General features: G+C 39.9%; 1 protein-coding gene across 1 annotated transcript; it reads right to left on the bottom strand.

Annotated features, from left to right (window-relative positions):
- Positions 1–13,180: 13,180 nt before the first annotated feature.
- On the bottom strand, positions 13,181–19,541 carry LOC147442378 (uncharacterized). Its single transcript, XM_086529369.1, has 5 exons — positions 18,909–19,541; positions 18,392–18,445; positions 13,931–14,042; positions 13,418–13,732; positions 13,181–13,308 (listed from the first exon to the last, which is right to left on the bottom strand). The coding sequence occupies exons 1-5, from the start codon at positions 19,539–19,541 to the stop codon at positions 13,181–13,183; spliced, it is 1,242 nt and encodes a 413-aa protein (XP_086385495.1).
- Between the last annotated feature and the right edge of the window lie 723 nt (positions 19,542–20,264).

The following is a 20,264-nucleotide window of genomic DNA, read 5'->3' as shown; positions in this document are numbered from 1 at the left end:
CTCCTTGGTCTTGTTGTTGTTTTTGTTGTTGGAATTGCCTTGGGAAGAACTTTGAGCATTTTTTTTCCCCTTGGCATCATCTTGATCTTTGTTTCCATGGGCTTGGCATTCCTTTTAGCCCCTTCTTGGAAATTGGTATGAGATGCAGCCATAGTGTGGTGGATGACTTCGATGATAGAACTAGGCCATTGGGAGTTGACATACTTAGCCATTTCTTCAGGTAATCCCACAAAAAATTACCGCTTTTGCTCGACAACGTTTATCTTCTGAAAGACTATAGCTTTAGGAAGTAAATCCCAAAACTTGTCTACATATTTGTGGATAGACTTGTTGGAAAGTAACTTCAAACTCCGCCATTCGGTGAGCACTTTATCTTTGGCATCGCTTGCAAAAAGGAATTGCTTTATGATGGAAACTCATAGAGTTTTTTGTGTCTTTGGAGCTTCGTCGTTTCCACAAAGGCTAGCCCACCATTGACGAGAATTTTTTTTAAAGTGCCCAGCTACATGATGTAGCTTGGAGGATTCAGTGAAGCCCTCATCTCCAAAGGCCAAATCAAATTTTTGGATGAAGTCCAATGCTTCATGATGGAAACCGTAGAGTTTTTTGTGTCTTTGGAGCTTCGTCGTTGCCACGAAGGCTAGCCCACCATTGACAAGAATATTTTTGAAAGTGCATGGCTACATGATGTAGCTTGGAGGATTCAATGAAGCCCTCGTCTCCAAAGGCTGAATCAAATTGTTGGATGAAGGCCAATACTTTGTCAATAGCACCAAAGGTGTCATCATAGGTGAGAAAAGAGATACTCTTTCCTCCCTCTTTGAACTTCGTAAGCTTGCGGGTTTTTTCCCAAGCAGGATAGGATTTGTGATGTCCTCTCCTCTTGTATTCTCTAGAAGAATAGACGTTGGTTTCATCGAAAGAGGAGGAAGGTGATGAACAAGGAGAAGAGGGTGACCTCTTTCTTGACTTTTTTTTTCCTCTCTTCCCTTTTGGAGTGACGAGGATGAGGACTATAGGATGATCTTTTCCTCTTAGGAGGAGTTGGGGATCGTTGAGATGGTCGTCTTCGTGGAGCCACATCTTCATAGGAATTTGGAGATTCACTTCTGAGTCTCGTTCATTGGATTCCTCCTCTTATCTTATCGGAGAGAGTATTATTTTGGAAGTATCAACAAGAGACTTCCTAAGATCTCTCTCTTCTTGGAGAGGTAGGGAAATCCCATAAGCACGATGCTGTTGAGACACTTTGGCTTGCAAGGCAAGGTTGCCTATAGCTTGTTGCAACCTAGTAACATGATAGTTCACAAACATTGGGGCATCATCAGTAGCACCTTCATGTGAAAAATCAAAGTTTTCAATATTCATTCTACTCTCTTTATTAGTGTCAGCCATGTTAACTAAACTTATGTATATGCTACTTTGTGCTTTGGTACCCTCAAAAACCTTAGTTGCTACTCTTCTTTGAAGGAGTACGAGTGGAAGTGCAACGCGAGAGAGAGTGCGAGAAGAAGAGCACGACGATATGGTGAACTCGCTCTACTATAATGTGTAGAGCATAGTGAGTTCTTATTAGGTTTTTACAAAAGAATATGTGTACATACCTGGCGGCCCTCCCACTTACCTGGGCAACCACATTGGGCTTTATACCCCAACAACCTCCCACTTAAAGTCCAATGTGGTACTTTAAGTGTGAGAGAAGTTACTATACAAGAGATGTAGAGAAGTGATGTACTACCCTACACCTAACTGCTTGCGAAAATGCGCAAAGATCTCTGAGGGAAGTCCTTTTGTAAGTAGATCAGTAGGATTTTCTGTTGTGTGAACTTTGACAAGCTGAAGTTGCTTATCCTCGAGCATTTCCCTGATGAAATGTTACTTCACATCCACATGCTTTGTCTTTGAGTGATAAACTGGATTGCGAGCCAATTGTATAGCACTTTGACTATCACAATATAACACAGGCATTTCTTCTTTGATTCCCAAATATGTTACTAGTCGATTAAGCCAAATTGATTCTTTGCATGCCTCTGATGCTGCAACATATTCTGCCGTTGTAGTAGACTGGGTAACACAATCTTGTAATCTAGAATGCCATGATACTGCTCCACCAGCCAATGTAAAGACATACCCTGACGTAGACCTTCGGTTGTCTAAGTCACCTGCATAATCTGAGTCTATAAAACCCTTTACACTTAGCTCCTGACTCCCATAGCATATGCGCATACTCTTTGTAGCTTTCAGGTATCTTAATATTCCTTTCACTGCCTCCCAATGTTTCTTGCCTGGGTTTGACATGTATTGACTTACTACTCCCACTGCAAATGCAATGTCTGGGCGAGTAGCAATCATTGCATAGATCAAACTACCCACTACAGAGGCATATGGAATCTTATCCATTTCAGCCTGTTATTCCTCAGACACAGGACAATCTTGTTTGCTAAGGTTCACATATGGTGGCAATGGAACGCTCAATGCCTTTCCCTTCTTCATATTGAAACGTTGCAAAACCTTGTCAATATACTCTGTTTGAGATAATCAAATCAACTTCTTTGATCTGTCTCTCTCAATGCGCATACCAAGTATATGACTTGCCTCACCCATGTCTTTCATGTCAAACGATTTTTCCATCTTTGACTTCAAAGCTGAAATTTCATCCAAGTGCTTGCCAGCAATCAACATGTCATCCACATACAAAATAAGGATCAGCCAAGTGCCATCCTTAGCCTTTTTTGTATATAGACAGTGATCGAACTCACTATGTTTGTAGCCTTGAGAAAGCATAAAATTGTGGAACTTATGGTACCATGCCCTCGGTGATTGTTTTAAGCCATAAAGACTCTTTAACAACTGGCATACCAAATCTTCCTTGCCTTTCTCAACAAACCCTTCTGGCTGCTGCATGTAAATTTCCAAATCTAAATCACCATGCAAGAACACTGTCTTGACATACATTTGGTGCAACACCAAATCTAATATGGCAACCAATGCAAGAAAGCATCTCAATGTAGTCATCTTGACCACCGGAGAGAAGACTTCATCAAAGTCAATGCCTTGTTCTTGCTTAAAGCCCTTGGCAACAAGCGTTGCTTTGTACTTTGGCCGACTATCATGAGCGGTGATCTTATACGTGTAAACCCATTTACAAGGTAGAGCCTTTTTGCCCTATGGTAATTTAACTAGCTTCCATTTCTGGTTTTATGCAGAGCTTTCATCTCTGACTGCATGGCCAATTGCCAATTCCCGGAGTCCTTCATTTGCACTTCTTCCTTGTAACATGAAGGCTCATTTCAATGAGTCAACATGACATAGTTCATAGATGGAACAAACCTATCAGGAGGTCGCGTGATACGTCTAGATCTCTGCACAGTAGGTGGCTCAGGCTCAGCCACAACCTGTGGTTCCACTCTATCCTGTCCTTGCTCCTCTTGAGCCCTGACATTTTGTCTTGCACGTACAGGTCCATCTTCTTGGAAAACAACTCTTCTAATCTCCTCAACCCTCTCTGGTTTAGAATGATATTTGTCTTCATTAAAGTGAACATCATTGCTGCGGATAACCTTTCTGGATTCGGGATCCCAAAGTCTGTACCCCATCTCACCAGAATTACCATAGCCTAGAAAGATGCACTTTCTACTCTTTGGCTCAAGTTTGTTCCAAAATTCCTTTGGAACATGAGTATATGCCTCATAGCCAAAGACTATGAGATGCTTGTATGAGGGCATTTTGCCTGACCATACCATCTCTACCCCCACTGAATCCTTCTGCAAAACCTTGCTAGGAGATCTATTTATAAGATGAACAGCTGTTGATACAGCTTCAGCCCAAAACCCATTTGGGAGTTGTGCATTAGCACTAGGTTGGTAATGGGACACTTTTATGTCTTGTTAAGTGACCATTTTCCTTGAATTATGTCAAGAGTTTAAAAATGTATTTTGAGGCGCTATCTATCTAGAAAGTTGTCTCATGAGCTGAAAAAAACTCGACATTTTTTTGGAATATCAATTCCATCTTTAACCTTGTCCATGCACAACATTTCACAACCTAAACTGTGTGAAAAAACGGGTCCTGTTTTTGGTTAGCACTTCATCTTTGTCCCTAAGATTCCCCTTGGTAAGAGATGTATTATTCTTTTGACACACTCCATGGCTCCTTATGAACCTAAAGGACAATAGGGAACTAAGAAAACATGCATATATTATTTGTATTGAGTGTGGCTATAGAAACTTTGATGATAGGTTTGCAGAATGGTAAAAATTCAACTTTTTTGTACCTATTTATTTTGGCAAAACAAAAAGTAGTGAGTGAGAAGCAATCATATGTTCTGATCACCAACCCATTGAAGTTAACTAGGGAATTTATCTCAAGTCCTACAAAAATCCCTAATCTTATTTTTATGCGACAAAAAATAAGAAATGACTGTTTTGATGAAAATGTACTGGTCCATCAACTTTGGAGACTTGGTGTGACCAAAAGATGAGAAATTTTACAAGTTTATTATTTTTTCCATGTGTAGTAGGCCTTGAACTACTATGGTTTTGGAGGTTTTTTTCAAAACCCTGAAAGGACACTTTTATGTCCTGTTAGGTTACCAACCTAGTGTTAGAAAACATACTTCTGACCTTCTCTTGTATGGTCCTATTCACCCTCTCAGCAACACCATTTTGAGGAGGATTGTAAGGAGCAGTAAGTTCACGTTTTATACCTTTTGACTCACAAAAGTCCTGAAAGGCCTTTGAAACATACTCTCCACCATTGTCAGTGCGTAAGCATTTAAGCTTCCTACCACTCTGATTCTCCACAAGTGTCACAAACGTTTTGAAAACACTAAACGCTTCATCCTTGTGCTTGAGAAAGTAAACCCATACTTTCCTCGAGTAATCATCTATAAACGTCATAAAGTAAGAAGCTCCCCCTAGAGATAGGTTAGGCATAGGTCCACACAAATCACTATGAACAAGTGCCAACTGTGTATCTCTTCTACTGCTTCTATGCTTATGTGGATGCTGTGTTTGCTTACCATACAGACAATGTTCATAGAATTGAAAATCATTAAATGACAAGCCAAGCAAATAACCAGAACGAGACAAGATTTCCATTCCCTTCTTGGACATATATCCTAACCGGCTATGCCACAAAGAAACGTTCGGTTGCTCGGTTACATTGATTACATTTTTAGAGAAATTTGATACATAAATCATGTAAAGTCCTCCAGACTTTACTCCATGTGCTACTGTCATAGAACCCTTGGATATCTTCCACATGTTCTGTCCAAAAGTGGTGACGTAGCCAGCATCATCAAGTAAACCTATATTGATCAAGCTCTTTGTAATTGCAAGAACATGTCTCACATTCTTCAGCATGAAAGAAGAGCCATTATGAAACTTCAATTGAACATCTCCAACACCTAACACTAGGTTGGTAACCTAACAGGACATAAAAGTGTCCTTTCAGGGTTTTGAAAAAAACCTCCAAAACCATAGTAGATCCACTCATTTTCTAAAATCCTTTCATGAGGTTATAGTTCAAGGCCTCCTACACATGGAAAAAATAAGAAACTTGTAAAATTTCTCATCTTTTGGTCACACCAAGCCTCCAAAGTTGATGGACCAGTACATTTTCATCAAAACAGTCATTTCTTATGTTTTGTTGCATAAAAATAAGATTAGGGATTTTTGTAGGACTTGAGATAAATTCCCTAGTTAACTTCAATGGGTTGGTGATCAGAACATATGATTGCTTCTCACTCACTATTTTTTGTTTTGCCAAAAGAAATAGGTACAAAAAAGTTGAATTTTTACCATTTTGCAAACCTATCATCAAAGTTTCTATAGCCACGCTCAATACAAATAATATATGCATGTTTTCTTAGTTCCCTATTGTCCTTTAGGTTCATAAGGAGCCATGGAGCATGTCAAAAGAATAATACATCTCTTACCAAGGGGAATCTAGGGGACAAAGATGAAGTGCTAAATACAGTAAACATGAAAAAACTGGGTTCAACATTATGAGTTGTAGAATCCCATAGAAACTATTCAATATCTAGCCAAATTTGATCCTTATGACTAGATATGGTTACTACCTACAAAATGCATGTAGTTGTCACAAGAAACTAACAATATTGAAAAAGCTATACTTGATATACTAGAATGTTTTGTTTTCTTCTATAATTGAAAAAATCAACCATCGTTGTCTACTATGCAAAATAGGGTATTAGGTGCCCCAAAACTCAAGGAATATTAGCTTTATGTTACAATATGCGACATAGAAAATCAAAACTGCATTTGGATATCATGAAAGCCACCAAAAAAATCATAGAAGAGCTAAAATTGGCTAAAAAACAGGGTTTGCCAATTTTTGTAATTTGGTCATAACTTACAACTTTAACATTTATTTCTCCCTAGAAGCATGAGGACATGTTGAGGACTACTAAAGATAGTTCTCTAGCATTATAGACCTCACAAACATGAATTCTAGAGTGGTATAGTTGCAAAATTTTGAAAAAATCCAAAAACAGGACCCGTTTTTTCACACAGTTTAGGTTGTGAAATGTTGTGCAAGGACAAGGTTAAAGATGGAATTGATATTCCAAAAAAATGTCGAGTTTTTTTCAGCTCATGAGACAACTTTCTAGATAGATAGCACCTCAGAATCCATTTTGAAACTCTTGACATAATTCAAGGAAAATGGTCACTTAACAGGACATAAAAGTGTCCCAGGACATAAAAGTGTCCCATTACCAACCTAGTGCTAAGATCTCACATGTCTGCCCATTGCCTAGCCAAACATGATCTTTAGTGGTCACATAAGAGGTAAACCACTCCTTGTTTGGAGACAAATGAAGTGATGCCCCTGAGTCTATAATCCAGTCACTAAGTGCATTTCCATCAGATGCTGTAAGAAGAGCTGAGTCCATTGTATTTTTCAAGAAGTAGATATCTCCTGACACTAGACTGTCATCCTCTGCAACAGTGTTTGTCACATTTATTTCTTGAATCTTCACTGAGGACTTGTTCTTCTCACCATGGTCTTCTGCTTTCTCTTTGCCTTTTTCTGCTTTCCATTCTCTGCAGTCTCTTTTTATGTGACCCTTCTTGCCACAATGGTAGCATTCTATGTCACTCTTGCCTTTAGCACTGCGGGACTTGCTACGAGACTGATCCCTCTTTCCACCTTTGTACTTTTCTTTGGTCCTTCCCCTGACAACTAAGGCTGTTCCTTTGCCTTTGTCCATTGTCTTTCTGTTGGTTTCTTCAGTAAGCAGACTGCCTTCTACACCTGCTATGGTCAAACCATCTGGAGGTGCAGAATTACTCAAAGCTGTGCGAAAAGTGTCCCAACTTTCCGGCAATGTGATCAACAGGAACATAGCTCTAACAGGTTCATCAAACTTGACACCTTGAGCTGACAACTGACTGTAGATGGTGTTGAATTCATTCAGATGATTGGACATAGGGGTCCCTTCTTTCATCTTCAAGTCAACAAGCTTCTTAAGCCAGTATACCAGTGAAGCTGCACTCTGCTTCTCATAAAGATCACTCAGCTTTGTCCATGCTTGATAAGCCGACATCTCGTCTGCTACATTGAAGTAAACACTTTCTGCCAAAGTCAGCATAATGGTAGAAAGTGCCATTTCATCCATTTAGCTCCATTCATCTTTGTCCATATCTTTTGGTTTTATCCCCTTGATATTTATAGGTTTTATCTGCTTCTTGTGTACCAACACATGCCAAATCTGCTTCTTCCACAATGGGAAATTAGCTATATCCAGCTTCTTGATATTGTAAATAGCAGTGTCCTGTGATCCAGCCATAACTACGCTTCACAATAGTTTACTTTCCTGGGAAAAATTCCGCAAAGTTTCCCCTATAAACTGTCCTCTGAACCAATATCAACTTGTCAAATGAACCAAGAAAGCTTCAGATTTTGTAGAAATTTTGGCAGAGTCTCCTTTGTAAAATGGCTTTGGTGTACTAAAAAACAGACCAAAAACAACTCAAAAAACCACTGTCTCTCTAACACTGTAAGATGTGGGTAAACCTGTCCTGCACCTGTACTGTCCTGTCACTGTCCTGTAAGCATAGACTGCGACAATGCCTCAACGACAGTAAAGCAAAGATGCAATCCCAACTGTCTAACTCACAGTCAATTCATCCTAGCTGCCTATCTAAGGGTGCTCGAGGGATCACTCCAAGACTTGTATCACCGAAAGGATCTCAACATTCGAGAATCCCCCAGCTCAATAAAACCTCACTCGACCCTCAACAAAGGCTGCAGTAAATCTGACAGTACATAGACTTCCCACAAAGTCATACATCCACAAATTTCCCACTGTATGCTGTAATCGCTGCGGCGGTTGTTTGCTGCGTGACTCACAGCCAACAAACCCTCAACAGACATACATCATCTCTGACAATACATTCCATGTGGAAGTACCTGCAATGTCAGGATGAAATCTGGAATATCAAGCAGCAAACACAAGCTACCTGATGAACTGGTGGATGTCGCCTACAGTCTTTGTGTAGGTGCGCCCGTGTCGTATGTGACACGCCTCCAAGAACTGTAAGCCGTCCTTCGTTGTGTAGATAGCCACAAATCAGCACTCTACAAGTGTAGATATCCTCAGCACTTGCAGTCGTAGGCAGAAACCCCAAATTTGTAGAGTCGGATCTGCACCCGCCAAGACCATGTAGTCAAAAATGGCCTACGCAGATCTTTGTCGAAGCCGCACGGTGGCCGAGATGACCTCATAATTGGGGCCGTGTCTTCGCCTGTTGAATCTCAATCCAATCTGAGCAGGTGAATCTGGCTACCTGTAAATGCTGCCCCGAGCCTCGATCTGAGCTCTGATACTAGTTGAAGGAGTACGAGCGGAAGTGCGACGCGAGAAAGAGTGAGAGAAGAAGAGCGCGACGATATGGTGAACTCACTCGACTATAATGTGTAGAGGATAGTGAGTTCTTATTAGGTTTTTACAAAAGAATATGTGTACATACCTGGTTGCCCGCCCACTTACCTGGGCGACCACATTGGGCTTTATACCCCAACATTCTTTATCTTTGAAAATTATCTCTCAAGTAGCCATAGCCATGGTTAAGAGACGATCAATTGCAAAGAGTGGTGGAAAGGGTCTAGCACTGCTCGGTTGATTATGGTTCTTGTTGAGCTTGCTAGTAGCTCAATAATGGTTAAGCCAAAGGCAAGCCCCAAAAGACTCCATTATTAAGTCTATAGTTCCTAACAATGTACCTCAAACTAAGTCCTTTTCAACCAAGATAATAGATCCATGTCCCACTTACCCTCTTGCACAGCTCCAGCCTTTCATGGAACACTTAAGGACATCTCTTCTTAAGCAAGAAAAGAGAAACCAATAGCTCGGATACAAATGTAACAAAATTGGACTATGAACATTGAGAATAGTGGAAATTAGAGAACTGTAGTGAGCATTTTTATGAGGATAATTTGAGAGAATAGAGAGAGAACTTGATTAGAGGTAGCAACATAGCCATTACACTTATTTATTTTGGCATAAACAATACTTTGTAAGAGAGAGAATTAGAGAACTTGACAACAATTGAGAACCAAAGTTATGTGGAGCCGGTGCCCCCCCCCCCCCCCCCAAAAAAAAAAAAGGATTTTGTATTAAAGCTTCTCCCTTAAAGAGATACCTAGTACAATACAAGCTTTGTGTTCCTTGAGACCTTGATGTGCAATGAAGATAGGGAGCTTCATGCACCACATTTATGCCCGTAACTTGGCTAAATGAAATCATTAACTTGTCCCCGGACTCAGTCCCAAGACCTCAAACACCTTCAAAAGTGGAAAGAGCTAGCAGGGAATGAGGGTAGGGAAGAGGAAGAAGAAGTATTCTTATGACAAACAAGTATTGTGCTCTCATACCATTACTCATAGAGCTTAGCTTAGCATAGTAGCATAGTAATGGAGATGAAAAAGATGACAAGCATATCATTGAATTAGCATGGCTCTTGGTTGGATTTGCATTCCATAGCCAAGAGTGTCGGTATAGGCTCTCAACTTCTCAAGCTTGGAGAAGGAGATGGATCTCTTGCACTTTCACAAAGTGAGAATGAGATAAAGTGAGTGTGTGTGTGAGAGGGAGTATACCCCCCAAGCACCCCCCTTGCTTTCTTTGGTCGACCCCTCCTTGTAGCTCAAGCTTGAAGCTCATTGGACCCCTCTAAGCCTAGCCAATCACATGCACATTGTATTTTAAGCAACATGTATAGTCTTTGAACAAGTGTCCTGCTTACCCCGTTGAGAGAGAGGGCTTGATAATACCTAGATAATTTTTTAATTAAACTAAATTCTCATTGGACCGCTCTCAAGGCCATCCAATAGGCTTTAGGCACATTATGAGGGCAACCTAGCTAGGAGCTTGACATTTGTCCCATATGCCTCTTTAAGCAAGGGGTGTCCCTTGAGTGAGGGAAAGGTCTTCTCTCTCATCTCCTACTTGCATGGCTCGCCCCCCTCATTGTAGGCCTTGGTTTGACTTCAAACTTCTCAAGCACCTTGTCCCATAAGCATGACAAGCACCTCAAGCACCTTAATCAGCACAAGCACCTCAAGCTTGGGCCGGGTTCCCACCTCAATATCAATCCTAGCTTGCCTAAGGTCTTAGGTCTAAGGGATTTTAACACTACCCTTTGGAGGTCTTTAATGAAGCTAACCCTAAGGTCTTTCAAGTTCCATTAGCTAGCATTTCTCTTTGACATACTACCCCCAAGAGAAAAAAAGAAAAAAGAAAAAATAGAAAGTTATGTCAAGAATTGAATTTGGAATAAGAAACCAATAATACTTGGGTTCACGAAGGACCATGCTTTACATGTGTTTTAAGTGTTGGTTAAGTTTTGGGAGCTTCCAAATATTATAATGGTGGAGAAACCATTTATGAGAAAGTGTCATGTAGGTGCTATAGGTAAAACTAGTATGCCTTGATTGCCAAGCTTTGGAGGAAAAGGAATGAAGTTGGAGAAGGCATAAAGTTGGACAGTGTTTGAATGAGTTATTGAGAAGCAATAGCAAGGAATACTATTGCAATTAGAGAGAGCTTCCCTTTGGTGCTTGGATTTGGTACCTGGATGTTTATGGAAATGAATGGAGAGAAAGGGCACCATTGTAAATACTATTTTGTTCGCATCGAAGCATTGAAGAAGAGTATACATTAGTAAAAAGAACATAGAAGTGAAAGTTGAGAGAGAGAGAGAGGGAGGCAGTGTGTGAGTTCGCTTTTTTTAATGTCGACAAATCTTGTGAGCGTTAGTTAGCAAAAGTCACTCATATATACAGGAATTTATGTACTGTTTTATTTTGAGAGAGAGAGATAGAGAGAGAGAGAGAGAGAGAGAGAGAGAGAGAGAGAGAGAGAGAGAGAGAGAGGGAGAGAGGCAGGCCTTTTTTTTAAAAAAAAAGAGAGAGACAGGGAGAGCTTATTATTTGTTTTTCTCAAATCTTGTTACGCTAAGTGAATGTAAGTCACTGGAACTATTTGATGGATATAGTATGGTAAAAATTTGATGAATCAAGAACGGAACTAAGCAAATGAGAGTTGGTAAGACTTTGAATGTAGCATGCAATGACTTCTTCACAATGAAACGGACAGAACTTCTGTGGAGAAGAGGAGGAGGACTAGGTAACAACACATATTAGTGGGAGATTTTGATGTAGGAAGTAAGGGTTATATCAGTAAGAGATCTTCAAAGTTGCGCGTGTGACTAACTGGTTGAGAGGAAAATTGTGCGAAACAAATTGTTTAGTTGACTGAAGGTGGTTGGGGACCACGTTAGAGTAATTCAATTCTATAGTTTCGAGTAGGCCAAGCATGTCTGCAATCTGCACGAACAACATACAATGGTGTTTTGTGGAGCAACCAGCCAGCATGGCGATGTCGATGGTGATTGCTCGACCGAGTGTGTTCCAAGTAATGTAATGTGGATGCCATGGGGTAGGTGGTTGAACTTGCCATGGAATGAACTCAATCCATTTATGCATGTAGTGTCTGAGCACCTGCTCTTGCAAATGTGGGTAAAGACAGTATTGCAACTTATACATTGCAGTCTCAAATTTTGGTTGTTGCTCAATCAGATCAGCTGAAATCGGCCTACCCATTGTAAACTAAAAAGAAAAAGCATTTAAATCAAAGAAGCTGATAAGTAGTCAAGTCTGTCATAGCCTGAATGGAAAAAAAAGACATTGTTGTAGCCAATGATTAACGTTATATGACAAAGACACTAAACAAAGCAATTAAATGAAGATGGCATAAGTTCGCAACTATGTTTTCTTGTTTTTTTTCAAAAAATAATATATTCTCAACCTTGGTGGATGTCCAGAACAAGCGTTATAACCTAATGTAGTTATTGTTTTGAGTTGTTTAATATGTTGAAGATAATGTGCAGCATTTGTCTCATAAGTTGTTGCTACATGATTTGTCTCTTATTAGCTGATAATTTTTTGTAGAAGTATTAGACATGGGGTTGTTGGAATGGATTGTTTGTTTCTCTTGATGTTATTGCAAGACATTTAGGTAATGTGGACCGACTAGTATGTTGATTAGTCATTGAGCTGCAGTACATGTAGCGGTTGAATCCTAAAATTTGAAAGTTGAATGATGTTCATGTAGAGGAAAGCAAGAACATAAGCTAAACATAATATGATATCAAGAAAAAAATTGCAGAACATAACCTGAATAGAACACAACATAAAGAAAGTCTCACAGATAATAGAGAAGCATAACATAAAAATTATCACGATATTAGAGGAAAAGACTCTTGACAAGTGATTGAATACAGAAGAGAAAACTGAATGGGAGTTGCGACCTTAGAACAAAGATTAAGTTTTATTGCACGCTATATTTTTCTATGGTGTTTTAGATAATAGTATTTCTTGCAGTTTGGAGGATGTCCCTTCAAATTATTGTATCCTTTGGTGGACGTTGCATCTTGAGTAATTATCTCTTGTGCTTCGAGTGCAATAGCAGTGCTCCTATCATGTGTATTGTGCAGTACATGACACTCAAAGTTTTGACAAAATGGGGGAAAGGACGACACATCATGTTTCATCCGTTTTGGTGGATTTGTCATGTGTGCTCTTTTCCTAACTTCAAAATCGGATGTCATACCTATGTAAACACAGTTATTGATTTTGCACCTAATAGAGTAAACTATGTAGTTCTCTTCATCTGTCGTTGTCTTTTGGGAGTTGGAGCAGTGTCGGAACGTGCTGCTTCCTCTTGTGAAGCTGTTATGTTGTTGGAGATCTCCTTGTTGGTTTCGTTGTCGATGTCCTGCACTGAAGTGATGTGTTGAATTAGTATGTAATCAGATAATTATATTCTATAAGGGGTGCATATGGTTACCATGTAGTGGTTCAAGCTTTCAAAATGGATCAGTTGTCTAACTGAACCGGGCATCAAAAAGGTCTCTATTAAAATGCCATGTGAATTTCTCATCAGTTAAGATTGCTCTCTCGTTCCCTTTGAATTCGTTCCCAAACTCTTTGACCATGTTGGAAAGTGCCTGGCTTGCTGTATTCTTGTCGAGAACGACCAATTTGTCGAGGGCAATTTTGTAACCGTAGTGCAGCATCTCGATTGCATAGGTGGTGATACCAACAGTCTTTGTGTTCAGTATTTCTTGGGCTTCTGTGTCTAGCAGTATTTTGTTTGACTTATCAAAGTCAATGCCCAACGATAGCAGTATCTCTTTTTGTAACCCTATAGAAAAAGAAGGATAGATGTTGTAGAAGCAACCAAATTTGTTAACTTTTAGTGTTTGCAATACAAGAATATGAAGAGCTCGAAGTACGGGTTGCCACCTTTAGCTCGTTATTTCTTATTCTTTGTTTCGATTGCTGCATTTATTGATGTATGAGTGGAGGAGTTGAGTCGTGCGGAACCCTTCGATGAATGCACTCGGAGCCTCGCCAGCCATATTTGCTAGGCGCATTTGATTTGAAGATGAGTATGCAGAATAATTGTTTTTTGGTTTTGAGGTAGCTGCGATGTTGATGAATTTATCGAATATCTGAATGATAGAGCATTAGGAAAAATATGGACTCTCCTAGGGCCCTTTTCATTAGGGAAGGGTTAGTGGAGGACCAATGAGAAGGCTCTTGGGATATCACCTATAGCCTAAGGAGAGATAGGGGGGTAGCCTATTTGTCCCCCTCTTCAATCCTTGATTCCTAGAGAGAAAGGGGAGGTGGACTAGGGGGGGGGGGTGGGGGGGTAAAAAGGGGGAAAGAGGTGTCATAAAGCCTAGAGAGGGACCCTTGACAAAAAGGGACCCCAAAAGAAAAATTGCGCAGGTCAAAAAACCCTAAAAATTTGAAATTTTTGAAAAGTCTCAAAAATGACCGTTTCCCCTCCAAAATTGGCCAACATCAAAAAGTCACTTTTTCTCTCCAAATTCCCTCTCTCCCACAATCTTCTCTCCCCTGCCCCCTCCCCTCACTTCCTCTCTGCAGTCAACCCCACCATAGCCAAAATCTCACTCTCCATCTTCTCTAGCTCTCCCTCCCCTCCCCCCTCCATTCTCTCTGTGCTGTGCAGCCCACCAGAGCCCAAAGCTCATCACTATCCTGATCTTCAGTTGTCCCCCCTCCCTCTCCTCCCTCTCTCTACAGTCAACCCCACCATAGCCAAATGCTCACTCTCCATCCTATCTAACTCTCCCTCCCCTCACCCCTCCATTCTCCACAATGCAGCCCACCATAGCCTAAAGCTCATCACTATCCCACCATAGCCAAAATCTCACCCTCCATCCTCTCTATCTCTCCCTTTCTCCCCTTCATTCTCTCTCTGCTGTGTAGACCTCACTATCCTTCTCTCCAACCCTCACCCCCCTCCCCCTTCCCAATCTCTCTCTACTGTGTGACCACCCGACCTCTTCTCAAGCATGTCCACCCATACCACGCATGGACAACCCAAGTTGGAGATACAAAAGGTCATACTGCACAACACAAAGAGCTCGAAGGTGGAATGGATCCCACAGGTATTTAGCAAGGCTCATGGGTCTACATGCAACCGTTCAGTGTTGGTCCTCATTGAGTACAATGTCGAGGCAAACTGGAACGCCATTGGAAGTGAAGACTGATGGCTTCAAAACAAAATCTGGAATGGTGTCCATCACTCAACATGCGTATAGTGTACCTGAGATCCACTTGCAGAGAGCTTCAAACCAATTTGCACCTCATTGTAAGTCTAATGCTAAGTCATCTTATGGATATGTCCTCTTTAATTTGCATGTGTTCATATTTTTTGACAATGGTATTTGTGAACGTATTTTTTTATCCAGCTTACTTGCAAAGCAACCGCTTGAATGCCTCTCAGGTACCTTTATGGTTGTGCATGCTATAGATAAGAACTAATCTATATAACTCAACAATGTATACTAATTTAAAATATAGTAGCTAACACCATATTTGTTGTATTACAGGATGTTATTGTAGTGGATGCTTGGGCTCAACTTGGTTTGGTGTCAAGTGGAAAGTGCAACTTCTCCAATCAGAACCTCATTCTAAATAGTCTTTGTTTGGTGTGTATACTTGTGGATATGGAGGTCCATGGAGTTATCAATGATGAGACAAGCCTTGCTAAGAGCATAGAAATTTCCTCAGTCTATATATCCATTCAATGTATTTGATCCAGTACATAACATCCCAAGCTATTATTGTAGACAAGCTACAAACTTTGTAATGAAACTACTTGAATAGAAAGCACTCTTGTTTCATTACATTTTTGTCCACTCTAGTTAATCTTCAACTATATAATGTTGTGCTTGTGAAAAATTTTGGTTTCATCTAATCTTGTATGTGTATTGTGCTTCTTGCCAAATTTTTGGTTCTCATAAGTGATTGATCAAGTAAATTTATTTTTTGCTAGCAAGTACACCTTTGCAATGTGCCTGCATGTAGATCTAGTAAACCATCTAACCTCAAAGGTCAGACTGGATCAATGTATTTGATCCAGTACATAACATCCCAAGCTATTATTGTAGACAAGCTACAAACTTTGTAATGAAACTACTTGAATAGAAAGCACTCTTGTTTCATTACATTTTTGTCCACTCTAGTTAATCTTCAACTATATAATGTTGTGCTTGTGAAAAATTTTGGTTTCATCTAATCTTGTATGTGTATTGTGCTTCTTGCCAAATTTTTGGTTCTCATAAGTGATTGATCAAGTAAATTTATTTTTTGCTAGCAAGTACACCTTTGCAATGTGCCTGCATGTAGATCTAGTAAACCATCTAACCTCAAAGGTCAGATTTGATTCATTTTCTGTTGTATGAGCACTTAGAGTTTATCTCAAAATGGTGGCAAGCTTTAAATTCTTAGAATAATCCCATACTCAAGACTAATCTAAGCAAGATAGAGCAATCATATTTCCTTGTGTTGCAGGCATAGACATAAACATTTAGTTCATGAGCACTCAGAGTTTATCTCAATATATTTGGCAGGCTTCAAATTTTTGAAAGAATACACTCAAACCTAATCCAAGAAAGATAGAGCAATCATATTCCCTCATGTTTGCAAGCACACACATGAATCCCCTCTTGGCATTGTGCAAACAATTCGTTCTACCTTTGCCATCAATAATGCAATGGCATGCTATTATGTTGTATTTGATATGATTTTGTGTAAGTTCAACCATAAGCTTGTGTTCTTTGAAATCCCCAAGGAAAACAGAGTATGAAATCAAAATAAAGAAAAGAGAACGAACAAACAAGATAGAGATAAGGTATATATATATCTATATATATATATATATATATATATATATATATATATATATATATATATATTTATTTATTTATTTACATAGATAGATGGAGGATAAACAGACAGACAAACGGATAGATATAGATAAATACATTAATAGATAAATAGATAGATAGATAGATGGATAGATAATTCGATAGATAGATACATAAATACATAGATAGATACACATGCAAATAAAAAACACAAAGATAGATACATAGATAGATAACTAGGGATAGAGAGAGAGAGAGAGAGAGAGAGACCCTTTTGGAACTCAAGGGCATTGCCCCTTTATTAAGGATACCCTTTTATGATGGACAAATGACATGATACATGGATCAAATCCAAGACAAGTTATTCCTTGTATTGATTTCTAATTGAGTATGCATCATGCATACTTTGAGCCATCTATAGTAGCAGAGAATGAGTAGAGAATGCATCATGCACATGGTGAGCCATCTATAGCCATTTGTAGTAGAGGATGAGTTTGCTTTTTCTAGATATATCATATGAGCTATAGTTTTGTAAAATTCTTCTTTGGATGGATGTTCATGGTTATCTTGTAGGCCCAAGGCCACCATGCCCAGAACTAAGCAAGCACAAAGAGTAGGAGGCAAGGCAGGGGGTGCATAGGCCTTGGGAGGCCCAAAGAAAGCCTGCCACAAGGGAGCGCATTTGGGCCTTCCATAGGTCTATGGAAGGCTGAAATGCGCTCCCTTGTGGCAGGCTTTTTTTGGGCCTCCCATGCCCAAAACTAAGCAAGCACAAAGAGTAGGAGGCAAGGAAGGGGGTGCATAGGCCTTGGGAGGACCAAAGAAAGCCTGCCACAAGGGAGCGCATTTGGGCCTTCCATAGACCTATGGAAGGCCCAAATGCGCTCCCTTGTGGCAGGCTTTCTGTGGGCCTCCCAAGGACTATGCATCCCTTGCCTTGAAAAATGATTCTTTGGATGGATGTTGTTGGTTATCTTGTAGTCCGGGAGATGCAAAATTCTGTAAGAGTGAGAAGGAGGATTTAACATTTAGATGAAGAGGGAGATGCAGCAGGTCCTGGATATGGTGGGCATGGCTACTTTGAGGAAGGGGAGTGAGAGAGACAAAGAGGAGATATGAAGAGAGAGAAAGAGATTTTGGAGGCAAAAAATGATGTTTTGATATTAGAATAGGTTTGGGGTCACTTTTTGGGGGTAAATGACTACTTTTGAAAATTTTAGTAAATTTCAAATTTTTAGGGTTTATTTTTGGCCGCGTTTTTAAAAAAACATGAAAGGTGGGTTTCTCTTTTTATACAAGGGTCCCTCTCCCTCTTTATGACACCCCCTTTTCTCTAGGAGATGCTGAAAAGCTAGAGAGAGAAGGTAGCCTCCTAGTCACTACTTACCCCATCTTTTCTAAGCTTGAAGGATAGAAAATGACCTACCAAAATAGCCCCCATAATTTCCTTTGTCTCCCTTAATCATAACATACTTCCTTAAAATTAGGGATTCTTACAAGGCCCATGGAGAGTCCATATTTTTCCTAATGGAAAGAGAAATATGATGGTTGAGTTTTATACATATTGAATGGCATAAAATGTAGCTACAAAATAAATTAATTTGAGGAATGGTTACCTGATCCATGTCCATGATGAGATGCTGGAGGTTGTTACTTGCTATGAAGAAAATCTGCAATCAAGAAAACTGTTGTCAAAGAATTGATTGTGTAGTCCATGCACCTTACGAGATGAAAGACCGAAAGAGCTAGAGGACTTTTTTGTGAAAAAAAGCGAGAAAATGTCTAAAAATAAGAGAGGAAATATCTAAAGACAAGCGAGAAAATGTCTAACCATTGGGAGGGTGTTCTACTGGCTGGCCAAAACATCCTTGGGGTTGGGATGTTCAATATTTTGAGATGGCGTCTTTCTGTCACACGAGAGAACATGACGTATGCCAATCGTGGGGTGAAAGCTTGTTTTATAACGAGGATGGCTTTCTTTGATATCGTAGCTCCTTGAGATTTGTATCCAGTGATTGCGTATGCGAGTGAAAAAGGGAATGTGCTTTTGTGGAACCATTTGCAATTGATTGCTCTTGTAGCATGTTTAGTCCTTCGTATTGTCATGGTGGTATCAGTAGAAAGTAGCATTACTTCTATAGCAGCAATTTGACCGGTACAGTCGTATGAATAGGAAAATATATGACAAGTGGATCCATTCGTGGCACCCATAGCCAAGTTAATGTTTTTTGTAATCATACATCTAGCCCCAATTGCAGTATTATCCATCTCATGGAATGCCTTGTCTTGGAGCCATTCCTGCAGCAATGGTTCATCAAGAGCATTGGTCTTCAGTGGAATGGCAACAATATCAGATGCCGAGAAAGACTTTTGCAGAATCAAGTTGTTGTACTTACATATGTCTTCCCTATGAGTACATATCAGTGTAGTAGCGTCATCGATTACTCGTAGGAGTTTAGTTTCATTAATTACACATTGTGACAACGTTTTTGCTATTTGTTGTTCTGTTGGTTGCTTGACACAGATCGTATCCAAGAATTGGACGTAAGCGGGGTGTACAGCATGACGAACTGAGAAGGTCATGTTGTGGGTAGTGGCTACAGCGATGTAAGCTGAGTTTTGTATACTGCAAACATGGCATAATGGCTCCTGGTGATGGCAGACTGGAGGAAGTTGCGCCAAATCCCTAAAAAGAAATAGGAGCTTCTGACTGAATGGGTCAAGAAGTGTTCCGTTGGTAATGTTAACTATCTGGCGAACGACCATATTGAAGATTGTACTCATTAGCATTGATATCTTGTCTAAGATAATGACGTTGGCACCATGTATAGCGACAAATCTTTCATCTGTAGGATGAATTGCTTGTGGGAAATGTGGCTTAGAACAAGGAATCTTGAATTGATAGTGGATTGTAGTTGCAAGGCTGCTAAGGCGAGCAGCCGCTGCTCCAGTTGATGCAGTCAGGATAACGGTCTTATTATTTTTTATGAAGCTTGAGGTGAATAATTCTATGAGGAATTTTTTTCCACATCCTGGAACGCCTGTAATGACATGGAGGCCATTACTTAGGCCTGATATACGATTGAACATTTATTGCTGTTGAGAGGTCAAAGCTGCATTGTTGGTCTCAGCGAACTCTTGCAGTAGCTTCAGCATTGTAGCACGACTTTGAGATACTCCTGTTCAATTGTGTCATTCACTGTACAAGTGAGTAGATCTTCACGATTGAGGATGCACTTTTGTTTTATGAGGTTTAAAGTGTATCCTGTATTTTCAGAGACGAGCATATTGCGTTGGGTGTGCTCATTTATGTACATCTCCAAGTCTTCATCATGAAGAATGATCCAACGGATTTTGCACTCTAGGAAGTAAGAAGAGAGTGTGTTGGTTGGTGATAGAAGTTCCATCTCATTCCTAAAGGTAAGTTTTTGCAACAAGACATTGAAGAAGAATCCCTCTCTTTGATGGCCAGGATCATACTCTGTAAAT

The sequence above is a fragment of the Adiantum capillus-veneris genome, chromosome 14 (genome assembly GCF_014529385.1).
Source record: "Adiantum capillus-veneris isolate H3 chromosome 14, ASM1452938v2, whole genome shotgun sequence".
NCBI lineage: Eukaryota > Viridiplantae > Streptophyta > Polypodiopsida > Polypodiales > Pteridaceae > Adiantum > Adiantum capillus-veneris.
Note: the sequence above shows the minus strand (reverse complement) of the source record. Positions and strands in the feature narration are given on the sequence as shown.